At 33.6% G+C, this 12,672-nt stretch overlaps 1 protein-coding gene across 2 annotated transcripts in view; it reads left to right on the top strand.

Moving 5' to 3' along the window:
* The window catches only part of LOC137397344 (alkaline ceramidase 2-like), a 40,290-nt gene that overhangs the window by 16,297 nt on the left and 11,321 nt on the right, over nucleotides 1–12,672 (top strand). For both annotated transcript variants that reach the window (XM_068083697.1, XM_068083655.1), the window contains exon 4: nucleotides 1,210–1,397. In XM_068083697.1, coding sequence (XP_067939798.1) covers nucleotides 1,210–1,397 — 188 coding nt within the window. The remainder of the gene's footprint in view (nucleotides 1–1,209; nucleotides 1,398–12,672) is intronic.

A 12,672-nucleotide genomic window follows, 5' to 3' on the forward strand; every position in this document is an offset into this window, starting at 1 on the left:
TTTATCGATTTTAATCTTGAAACATCCTGGCTGTCAGATCACCTCAAACATTAAAAACAATCGCGAATGATAGAAAAATACCTTCTGATAAAATCTACTAAAATACTTGTGCAAGTTGATCTTTAAATATAATTATAGCCCTGCATCTGCTTCTGCTCGATATTTTGCAAAGGTCTCTAATCTCTCTGTCTAATTTCATGAATTGAAAATGCTGATAAAACATGATATATGGTAAAAATTACACCAAAATATTATTCAAACACCAATCTGTAATGTTATCTGTTACATCTAATATCTGTAATGTTATCTGTTACAGCTAATACAATAACAATCTGTAATGTTATCTGTTACAGCTAATATCTGTAATGTTATCTGTTACAGCTAATATCTGTAATGTTATCTGTTACAACTAATACAACACCAATCTGTAATGTTATCTGTTACAACTAATACAACACCAATCTGTAATGTTATCTGTTACAGCTAATACAGTAACAATTTGTAATCTTATCTGTTACAGCTAATACAGTAACAATTTGTAATCTTATCTGTTACAGCTAATACAGTAACAATTTGTAATCTTATCTGTTACAGCTAATACAATAACAGTTTGTGCTGTTGGCTCACCTTCAAGTATCCAATTAGTTTCATTAGAAAATTATATTTTTAGAAAGCTAATCACACATGTTCAGGGCACCATTTCTCCAGTTCAGTTCAAATGCACTCACATGCATGCAAGTGTACTCACATGTGTGCAAGTGTACTCACATGTATGCAAGTGTACTCACATGTATGCAAGTGTACTCACATGTATCCAAGTGTACTCACATGTATGCAAGTGTACTCACATGTGTGCAAGTGTACTCACATGTATGCAAGTGTACTCACATGTATGCAAGTGTACTCACATGTATGCAAGTGTACTCACATGTATCCAAGTGTACTCACATGTATCGAAGTGTACTCACATGTATGCAAGTGTACTCACATGTATGCAAGTGTACTCACGCGTGTGCAAGTGTACTCACGTCTTCTAAGTTTTATGATACACACATTTTCTTTTTTGTCTGTTATTCATTATTTTCCATGCTCTATAGATAATTATAAGTGACAATAACAAATGGATGTCTCCCAATAGGCTGTTCAATGGAGAAAATATTTAGGAATTTTTTATGTTCTTTTTGTGAAAATCATTGTTGATTATTGCAGGTGAGCAAAGGAGCTAATATAGTCTTCCTCTTGCTGTTTATTGTCGGTGTTGGCTCCGCCTACTTCCACTGTACGCTCAGTCTTCTTGGTCAGCTCCTAGATGAGATAGCTATCCTCTGGGTGTTAATGGCTGCCATTGCTATCTGGTTTCCTATTCGGCACATGCCCAGTGTATTTAATGGAGATAGGTAAATTTACTATAGTATGTGCTCCTATAATGTAAATCTCCTCTTACATGTACATAAATTCTACTGAATGAAAGGAATTTGTGTAAAATTTTTGCTTCGTATTACGTTAGAAATTTCATAGTATAGTGTAAAGTCGGTACACATTCTCAAATTCGGTTGGAATAACGGGAGTCCTATAGCTAACTTTGAAATATCGTTTTCTCTCTTGCCGCGCTTTGAAGAGTAAACGTCATAAAGCCGTATCTTTGTTATATATACTACTACCTTGGCAGTCTAGTGTGCCATGAGAGATCATCAGGAGTGCCGATAAAGTGCAGAGAATAAGTAGCTGCACAATTATTCAGCAATACCTAGTGCGGTCGATTGGTGCATGTGCTAGAGTGTCAGTCTGTTAAGCTGAATGTCCTGAATTGAAGTCTAGTTGAAAACAATCTTTCATCCTAACTTCTAACCATGGCTTCAGAAAAACGGGCAGCCATACAGACAAACAGACAGACACCGTATATATGAGACACTGTATATTATTAAGTATCTGTTTAAGTATGAGACACTGTATATTATTCAGTATCTGTTTAAGTATGAGACACTGTATATTATTCAGTATCTGTTCAAGTATGAGACACTGAATATTATTCAATATCTGTACAAGTATGAGACACTGTATATTATTCAGTATCTGTTTAAGTATGAGACACTGTATATTATTCAGTATCTGTTCAAGTATGAGACACTGAATATTATTCAATATCTGTACAAGTATGAGACACTGTATATTATTCAGTATCTGTTTAAGTATGAGACACTGTATATTATTCAGTATCTGTTCAAGTATGAGACACTGTATATTATTAAGTATCTGTTTAAGTATGAGACACTGAATATTATTCAGTATCTGTTTAAGTATGAGACACTGAATATTATTCAGTATCTGTTTAAGTATGAGACACTGTATATTATTAAGTATCTGTTTAAGTATGAGACACTGTATATTATTCAATATCTGTTTAAGTATGAGACACTGTATATTATTCAATATCTGTTTAAGTATGAGACACTGTATATTATTCAGTATCTGTTCAAGTATAAGACACTGTATATTATTAAGTATCTGTTTAAGTATGAGACACTGTATATTATTCAATATCTGTTTAAGTATGAGACACTGTATATTATTAAGTATCTGTTTAAGTATGAGACACTGAATATTATTCAGTATCTGTTTAAGTATGAGACACTGAATATTATTCAGTATCTGTTTAAGTATGAGACACTGTATATTATTAAGTATCTGTTTAAGTATGAGACACTGTATATTATTCAATATCTGTTTAAGTATGAGACACTGTATATTATTCAATATCTGTTTAAGTATGAGACACTGTATATTATTCAGTATCTGTTCAAGTATAAGACACTGTATATTATTAAGTATCTGTTTAAGTATGAGACACTGTATATTATTCAATATCTGTTTAAGTATGAGACACTGTATATTATTCAATATCTGTTCAAGTATGAGACACTGTATATTATTCAATATCTGTTTAAGTATGAGACACTGTATATTATTCAATATCTGTTTAAGTATGAGACACTGTATATTATTCAGTATCTGTTTAAGTATGAGACACTGTATATTATTCAATATCTGTTTAAGTATGAGACACTGTATATTATTCAGTATCTGTTCAAGTATAAGACACTGTATATTATTAAGTATCTGTTTAAGTATGAGACACTGTATATTATTCAATATCTGTTTAAGTATGAGACACTGTATATTATTCAGTATCTGTTTAAGTATGAGACACTGTATATTATTCAGTATCTGTTTAAGTATGAGACACTGTATATTATTCAGTATCTGTTCAAGTATAAGACACTGTATATTATTAAGTATCTGTTTAAGTATGAGACACTGTATATTATTCAATATCTGTTTAAGTATGAGACACTGTATATTATTCAGTATCTGTTTAAGTATGAGACACTGTATATTATTCAGTATCTGTTTAAGTATGAGACGCTGTATATTATTCAGTATCTGTTTAAGTATGAGACACTGTATATTATTCAGTATCTGTTCAAGTGTGAGACACTGTATATTATTCAGTATCTGTTTAAGTATGAGACACTGTATATTATTCAGTATCTGTTTAAGTATGAGACACTGTATATTATTCAGTATCTGTTTAAGTATGAGACACTGTATATTATTCAATATCTGTTTAAGTATGAGACACTGTATATTATTCAGTATCTGTTCAAGTATAAGACACTGTATATTATTCAATATCTGTTTAAGTATGAGACACTGTATATTATTCAGTATCTGTTCAAGTATAAGACACTGTATATTATTAAGTATCTGTTTAAGTATGAGACACTGTATATTATTCAATATCTGTTTAAGTATGAGACACTGTATATTATTCAGTATCTGTTTAAGTATGAGACACTGTATATTATTCAGTATCTGTTTAAGTATGAGACACTGTATATTATTCAATATCTGTTTAAGTATGAGACACTGTATATTATTCAGTATCTGTTCAAGTATAAGACACTGTATATTATTAAGTATCTGTTTAAGTATGAGACACTGTATATTATTCAATATCTGTTTAAGTATGAGACACTGTATATTATTCAGTATCTGTTCAAGTATGAGACACTGTATATTATTCAATATCTGTTTAAGTATGAGACACTGTATATTATTCAGTATCTGTTCAAGTATAAGACACTGTATATTATTCAGTATCTGTTTAAGTATGAGACACTGTATATTATTCAATATATGTTTAAGTATGAGACACTGTATATTATTCAGTATCTGTTCAAGTATAAGACACTGTATATTATTAAGTATCTGTTTAAGTATGAGACACTGTATATTATTCAATATCTGTTCAAGTATGAGACACTGTATATTATTCAATATCTGTTTAAGTATGAGACACTGTATATTATTCAGTATCTGTTCAAGTGTGAGACACTGTATATTATTCAATATCTGTTTAAGTATGAGACACTGTATATTATTCAGTATCTGTTCAAGTGTGAGACACTGTATATTATTCAATATCTGTTTAAGTATGAGACACTGTATATTATTCAATATCTGTTTAAGTATGAGACACTGTATATTATTCAGTATCTGTTCAAGTGTGAGACACTGTATATTATTCAATATCTGTTTAAGTATGAGACACTGTATATTATTAAGTATCTGTTTAAGTATGAGACACTGTATATTATTCAATATCTGTTTAAGTATGAGACACTGTATATTATTCAGTATCTGTTTAAGTATGAAACACTGTATATTATTCAATATCTGTTTAAGTATGAGACACTGTATATTATTCAATATCTGTTTAAGTATGAGACACTGTATATTATTCAATATCTGTTTAAGTATGAGACACTGTATATTATTCAGTATCTGTTTAAGTATGAGACACTGTATATTATTCAGTATCTGTTTAAGTATGAGACACTGTATTTTATTCAGTATCTGTTTAAGTATGAGACACTGTATATTATTCAATATCTGTTTAAGTATGAGACACTGTATATTATTAAGTATCTGTTTAAGTATGAGACACTGTATATTATTAAGTATCTGTTTAAGTATGAGACACTGTATATTATTCAGTATCTGTTTAAGTATGAGACACTGTATATTATTCAGTATCTGTTTAAGTATGAGACACTGTATTTTATTCAGTATCTGTTTAAGTATGAGACACTGTATATTATTCAATATCTGTTTAAGTATGAGACACTGTATATTATTAAGTATCTGTTTAAGTATGAGACACTGTATATTATTAAGTATCTGTTTAAGTATGAGACACTGTATATTATTCAGTATCTGTTCAAGTATAAGACACTGTATATTATTAAGTATCTGTTTAAGTATGAGACACTGTATATTATTCAATATCTGTTTAAGTATGAGACACTGTATATTATTAAGTATCTGTTTAAGTATGAGACACTGTATATTATTCAATATCTGTTTAAGTATGAGACACTGTATATTATTCAGTATCTGTTCAAGTATGAGACACTGAATATTATTCAATATCTGTACAAGTATGAGACACTGTATATTATTCAGTATCTGTTTAAGTATGAGACACTGTATATTATTCAGTATCTGTTCAAGTATGAGACACTGAATATTATTCAGTATCTGTTTAAGTATGAGACACTGAATATTATTCAGTATCTGTTTAAGTATGAGACACTGTATATTATTAAGTATCTGTTTAAGTATGAGACACTGTATATTATTCAATATCTGTTTAAGTATGAGACACTGTATATTATTCAATATCTGTTTAAGTATGAGACACTGTATATTATTCAGTATCTGTTCAAGTATAAGACACTGTATATTATTAAGTATCTGTTTAAGTATGAGACACTGTATATTATTCAGTATCTGTTTAAGTATGAGACACTGTATATTATTCAATATCTGTTCAAGTATGAGACACTGTATATTATTGTTATGTTTCTGCACAGAAGCCATTAAATAGAGTATTAAATTAGAGAAATGGTTTATTGCACACTCCAGAGACAACTGATTTGATAACAGAAAACCCAAGTATTTATATGTTTGGTCATAGAAAAGCTTTGTAAAAAGCTACAAGCATTATTAATAGCTATAATGAGACAGTACTATATAATATTAGCTTGTATAAAGCTTTAGCTAAAAAGCATAATGTTTGTTGGCAAAGTACCAGTAATACTTGGCACTTGCATGACACCTCCTCACTAAGCTAAAGGTTCTTTCTGGTTCTCTTAGACCTTCGGGGTTTGTCTCTGCTATACTCATCTCCATCAGGTAGACGAGGGTTGCGTGGTCTTCTTCTAGACGGAGGTTGCTCTGTTACAGTTGTAGGGGCTGGTAGTTGCAGTTTTGTCTCCTCTGTTATATCAGGTTTATCTCCAGGGTCTTGATCTTCTTCTGTTGAGTATCTTGGTCTGAGTTGTTCAACATGTCTTCTCCAAGTAGGTCCCTTTGGTACCACTTTGACATTGAGACTACGAGTTCCATATATCTTAGTAACAATGGCTGGAACCCATCTAGGTTGTCTGTTGCGTCTAGGTCCATGATACAAGGCATAGCATGGTGCTCCAAGATTGTAGCTGTGTATCTTGCTAACTGTCTTTTCTGCCGATCGGTTGACTTCTCTGGATTGATGAAACTGTGCTATGTGTGCGGGTGATGGCAATAGGGTGTCAATCTTGCATCTCATCTGTCTTCCATTCAGCAGCTGACTGGGAGAGTGTCCTGTAGGAAGTGGTGTCCTTCTATAGTGCATCAGGAACTGTTGTAGTGCAAATTTAGGTGAGAGTGACGATTTCTTCATGGCTTGTTTGAAGGATTGTACTAGTCTTTCAGCTGCGCCATTTGTAGCTGGATGGTAGGGTGCTCCAGTGAGGTGAACAATGCTTCTCTCTTGACACCACTGCTGAAACTCTCCTGAGGTGAAGCTGGTAGCATTGTCAGTGACTATGGTGTGAGGGTATCCAAAGTGTGCGAATATCTCCTCTAAGATGTCTGTGGTAGCTCTGGTAGAAGTAGATGACGTCCTGTGTATGCATGGATACTTTGAGTAGGCATCTATCATCACTAGCCATTGGCTGCCCATGAAGTTCACTGCATGATCTAAGTGAAGACGACTCCATGGCTTCTCAGGTAGCATCCAGGGATGTATAGGATACTTCTGTGGAAGCTTCTGGTGTTCAGCACAGGCAGTGCACTGTCGGCTTGTCTCCTCTATATCAGAGTCAATGCGAGGCCAATAGACAGCAGTTCGAGCTAGCTTCTTCATTCTTTCCATTCCAAAGTGTCCAAGGTGAAGGATCTTTAATACTTCCTGTTGTAACTTGACAGGAATGACTACTCTGTTGCCATATAGAAGACAACCTTCAGTGATAGAAAGTGAATCTGAGATCTTGTGGAAGAGTGACAGCTGAGTCTCCTTCATCTCTTTGTTACCAGGCCATCCTTCTGCTGTGTAGCGCATTACTGTGGCTAGTGTTGGGTCTTTCTTTGTCTCCTTTGCTAGAACATTGTAGTCTGTAGAGTTGAGCTGTTGTCCAATAGTGTGAATAGTGCATACTGTATCAACATCATCCTCATCTTCTCTTGCATCAAACTCTTTATCAGGTCCAACTGGCAGTCTTGAGAGGACATCTGCATTTTGATGATGCTGGGTAGATCTGTATTCTATGGTGTAGTCATACTGATTTAGTACCAGTGCCCATCTTGCTAGTCTGTTGGCTGCTAGAGCTGGAACTCCTTTGGTAGGTCCTAGAAGTGTGAGAAGAGGTCTGTGGTCAGTTACCAAGATAAACCGTCGACCATACAGGTACTGGTGATACTTCTTTAGGGCAAATATGATTGAGAGAGCTTCTTTTTGTATTTGTCCATATTTCCTCTGTGTGCTGGTCAGTGTTTTTGAAACATTGGCTATTGGTCTCTCACTTCCATCAGGATAACGATGAAATAGTACAGCTCCCAGTCCAGTTTCTGAAGCATCACATGAGATTCCAATGTCAAGATCTGGGTTGAAGTGTGCTAAGACACTATCAGTTGATAGCATATCTTTCAGTTTGTTGAAGCTCTTTTCTTGTTCAGTGCCCCGCTTCCAGGTCTCTCCTTTGCGTGTCAGTTTGTGCAATGGTCCTGTGAGTTGTGACAGATTGGGTATGAACTTGCTGTAGAATTGTGTAGCTCCTAAGAAAGATCTTAGCTGAGTTAAGTCTGTTGGGACTGGCATCTGTTGTACTGCGTCTGCCTTCTTTCCTTTAGTGATTCCCTTTGAAGTGAGTTTGTGTCCCAGATACTCTACTGTAGGTTGAGCAAAGCAGCACTTGTCTTTTCTACATCTGAGCCCTCTTTCTTCTAATCTTTGAAGAAGTCGACGTAAGTTTTGTAGATGGCTTTCTGCATTGGCTCCACTCACTAGTATATCATCTAGGTATACTGCTACTCCTGGGAGGTCTTGTGTCAGTTGCTCCATGATTTCTTGAAAATACCCTGGTGCTGAGCTTATGCCAAAGGGCAACCTCTTCTGTAGTAGTACTCCTCGGTGTGTTGATAGTGCTAGTCGTCGTTGACTTTCTGGTGCCAACAATATTTGATTGTAGGCATCTGCTAAATCAATCTTTGTGTAGCAATAGCCTCCACCTAGTTTTCTGATTAGATCTTCTGGTAGTGGGATAGGTTTCCTATGTGTTTCTAGCTGATTATTGATAGTCTTGGAGTAGTCTCCACATACTCTGATCTTCCCTGCAGCTTGACCTGTTGTAGATTTGCGTACAGGTACAACTGGTGTTCCATACTGGTTGAATTGAGTTGGTTCCCATATGCCTTTAGCTACACCTGCTTCGTATGCTTGGTTGAGCTCTTCTGTCAAGGCAATAGGAACTGGTCTGGGTCGGCAGAAGACTGGCTTTGTTGAAGGTTTGAAGTTTATCTCTAGTTCAAAGTTCTTGAGACATCCTAGCTCGTCTTTGAATATTTCTGGAAATTCTTTGCACATCTCCTTACACTTGATTTGTAACCTCCCATCTGGCTGGTTCTCTGTGATTGTTGATACAAGGTTCTGTTGTAGCTTGTCATCAATAGAGATGCCTAGTTGCTGTATAGCAGTTCTTCCTAGTAGGTTGAGATCTTGTACAGCACTAATCACAAATGGTAGTCTGACTTCTTTCTGTGCATCCAATTGGGCAGTTAGCTCACATCTGCCAAGCGTCTCTATGAGATGTCCTGAGGCTGATTTGTAGTTAACTGTAGTAGGTTTTAGGTTTGGCTTTCCTAGCTTCTCCCATATTGATTTACAGATGAAGTTGTCACATGCTCCAGTGTCCAGTTCAAGTGTGAAGTTGTCTCCCTCCAGTTTGATGTTTTCAGCAAGTTTCACCATCTTGGTTGATGTGCATTCTATCATCTTTACTGGTTTTTCTGCTGCAGATGATTTCTTTTTCTTGCATGCTCTTTCTATGTGACCTTGTTTAGAACAAAAGTTGCAGGTGGCTGCTTTGAATCTGCAGTCATCCGCTGTATGGTTAGTTCGGTCACATCTGTAGCATAGCTTTCCTTCCTTCTGCTTGTCAGGTGTAGAGTTGTTTTTGTATCTTGATTTCTGTTGAGCAACCTTGTTGACTTTAGACGAGTTTCCATAAACTGTCTCTTTGGCAACTTTAGCTGCTTCTTCTGTCTCCTGTGCTACCTGTATAGCTTTGTTGAAGTTGAGTTCATTGTCCTTGACCTTGAAGAGAGATTTGAGAACTGCTTCATTGTTTACAGAGCAGATAAATCTTGTTCTGAGAGCCTCATCTAATGGATCTGTAATGTCTATGAAGGCACATGTAGTTGCATCCTGACGAATTCTGGCAGCTAACTCTTGAATAGTTTCTCCAGGTTTCCTCTGCATGTCACTCCAATACTTGTAACGCTCTCTAACAATGAAGCGCTTAGGGTCATACTGGTCTTTGAGAAATTCCAGTATTTCATCCATGTTGAGGTCGTTGATCTGCTTGGGTGTTGAAAGCTGAGCTGCCATATTACTAAGCTGCTTGTAGAGTGTAGGCTGTTGGTTGGTGAGAAAAGTGCCAGCAATCTTGTCTTGATGAATAGAATTTGCTGCAATGAATGTGTTGAATCTGTCTATGTAATCTGTTAGTAGCTCTGCTGTTGGGTCAAAACCTGGGAAGGCTGGAACAGCGGTTGCAGCTGTTTCTTGTTTCCGTTGTAGGTTTTGTAGTAGTAGCTCCATCAGTTTCTTATTCTCCTCCATTCTTTCATCTTGCTGACGTCTGTATTCCTCTTGTTGCTCCTGCATTAGCTTGATCAGGTCTGCTACTTCTGTCATTGTAGTGGTGCAATTTTGAACAGTTACAAAGAGTTTTGTTCAGATTTTATCATTGATAAAATCGATACAAAGAGTTCTAGTTTATTACAAGAGTAATAAACTAGAACTATTGAACTATTGAACTATTGAACTAACTAACTAACTATTGAACTATTGAACTAGAACAATATCTGTTTAAGTATGAGACACTGTATATTATTCAATATCTGTTTAAGTATGAGACACTGTATATTATTCAGTATCTGTTTAAGTATGAGACACTGTAAATTATTCAATATCTGTTTAAGTATGAGACACTGTATATTATTCAGTATCTGTTCAAGTATAAGACACTGTATATTATTAAGTATCTGTTTAAGTATGAGACACTGTATATTATTCAATATCTGTTTAAGTATGAGACACTGTATATTATTCAGTATCTGTTTAAGTATGAGACACTGTATATTATTCAGTATCTGTTTAAGTATGAGACACTGTATATTATTCAGTATCTGTTCAAGTATAAGACACTGTATATTATTAAGTATCTGTTTAAGTATGAGACACTGTATATTATTCAATATCTGTTTAAGTATGAGACACTGTATATTATTCAGTATCTGTTTAAGTATGAGACACTGTATATTATTCAGTATCTGTTTAAGTATGAGACGCTGTATATTATTCAGTATCTGTTTAAGTATGAGACACTGTATATTATTCAGTATCTGTTCAAGTGTGAGACACTGAATATTATTCAGTATCTGTTCAAGTATAAGACACTGTATATTATTCAGTATCTGTTTAAGTATGAGACACTGTATATTATTCAGTATCTGTTTAAGTATGAGACACTGTATATTATTCAGTATCTGTTTAAGTATGAGACACTGTATATTATTCAATATCTGTTTAAGTATGAGACACTGTATATTATTCAGTATCTGTTCAAGTATAAGACACTGTATATTATTCAATATCTGTTTAAGTATGAGACACTCTATATTATTCAGTATCTGTTCAAGTATAAGACACTGTATATTATTAAGTATCTGTTTAAGTATGAGACACTGTATATTATTCAATATCTGTTTAAGTATGAGACACTGTATATTATTCAGTATCTGTTCAAGTATGAGACACTGTATATTATTCAATATCTGTTTAAGTATGAGACACTGTATATTATTCAGTATCTGTTCAAGTATAAGACACTGTATATTATTCAGTATCTGTTTAAGTATGAGACACTGTATATTATTCAATATCTGTTTAAGTATGAGACACTGTATATTATTCAGTATCTGTTCAAGTATAAGACACTGTATATTATTAAGTATCTGTTTAAGTATGAGACACTGTATATTATTCAATATCTGTTCAAGTATGAGACACTGTATATTATTCAATATCTGTTTAAGTATGAGACACTGTATATTATTCAGTATCTGTTCAAGTGTGAGACACTGTATATTATTCAATATCTGTTTAAGTATGAGACACTGTATATTATTCAGTATCTGTTCAAGTGTGAGACACTGTATATTATTCAATATCTGTTTAAGTATGAGACACTGTATATTATTCAATATCTGTTTAAGTATGAGACACTGTATATTATTCAGTATCTGTTCAAGTGTGAGACACTGTATATTATTCAATATCTGTTTAAGTATGAGACACTGTATATTATTAAGTATCTGTTTAAGTATGAGACACTGTATATTATTCAATATCTGTTTAAGTATGAGACACTGTATATTATTCAGTATCTGTTTAAGTATGAAACACTGTATATTATTCAATATCTGTTTAAGTATGAGACACTGTATATTATTCAATATCTGTTTAAGTATGAGACACTGTATATTATTCAATATCTGTTTAAGTATGAGACACTGTATATTATTCAGTATCTGTTTAAGTATGAGACACTGTATATTATTCAGTATCTGTTTAAGTATGAGACACTGTATTTTATTCAGTATCTGTTTAAGTATGAGACACTGTATATTATTCAATATCTGTTTAAGTATGAGACACTGTATATTATTAAGTATCTGTTTAAGTATGAGACACTGTATATTATTAAGTATCTGTTTAAGTATGAGACACTGTATATTATTCAGTATCTGTTTAAGTATGAGACACTGTATATTATTCAGTATCTGTTTAAGTATGAGACACTGTATTTTATTCAGTATCTGTTTAAGTATGAGACACTGTATATTATTCAATATCTGTTTAAGTATGAGACACTGTATATTATTAAGTATCTGTTTAAGTATGAGACACTGTATATTATTAAGTATCTGTTTAAGTATGAGACACTGTATATTATTCAGTATCTGTTCAAGTATAAGACACTGTATATTATTAAGTATCTGTTT

Source organism: Watersipora subatra, chromosome 1 (genome assembly GCF_963576615.1).
Source record: "Watersipora subatra chromosome 1, tzWatSuba1.1, whole genome shotgun sequence".
NCBI lineage: Eukaryota > Metazoa > Bryozoa > Gymnolaemata > Cheilostomatida > Watersiporidae > Watersipora > Watersipora subatra.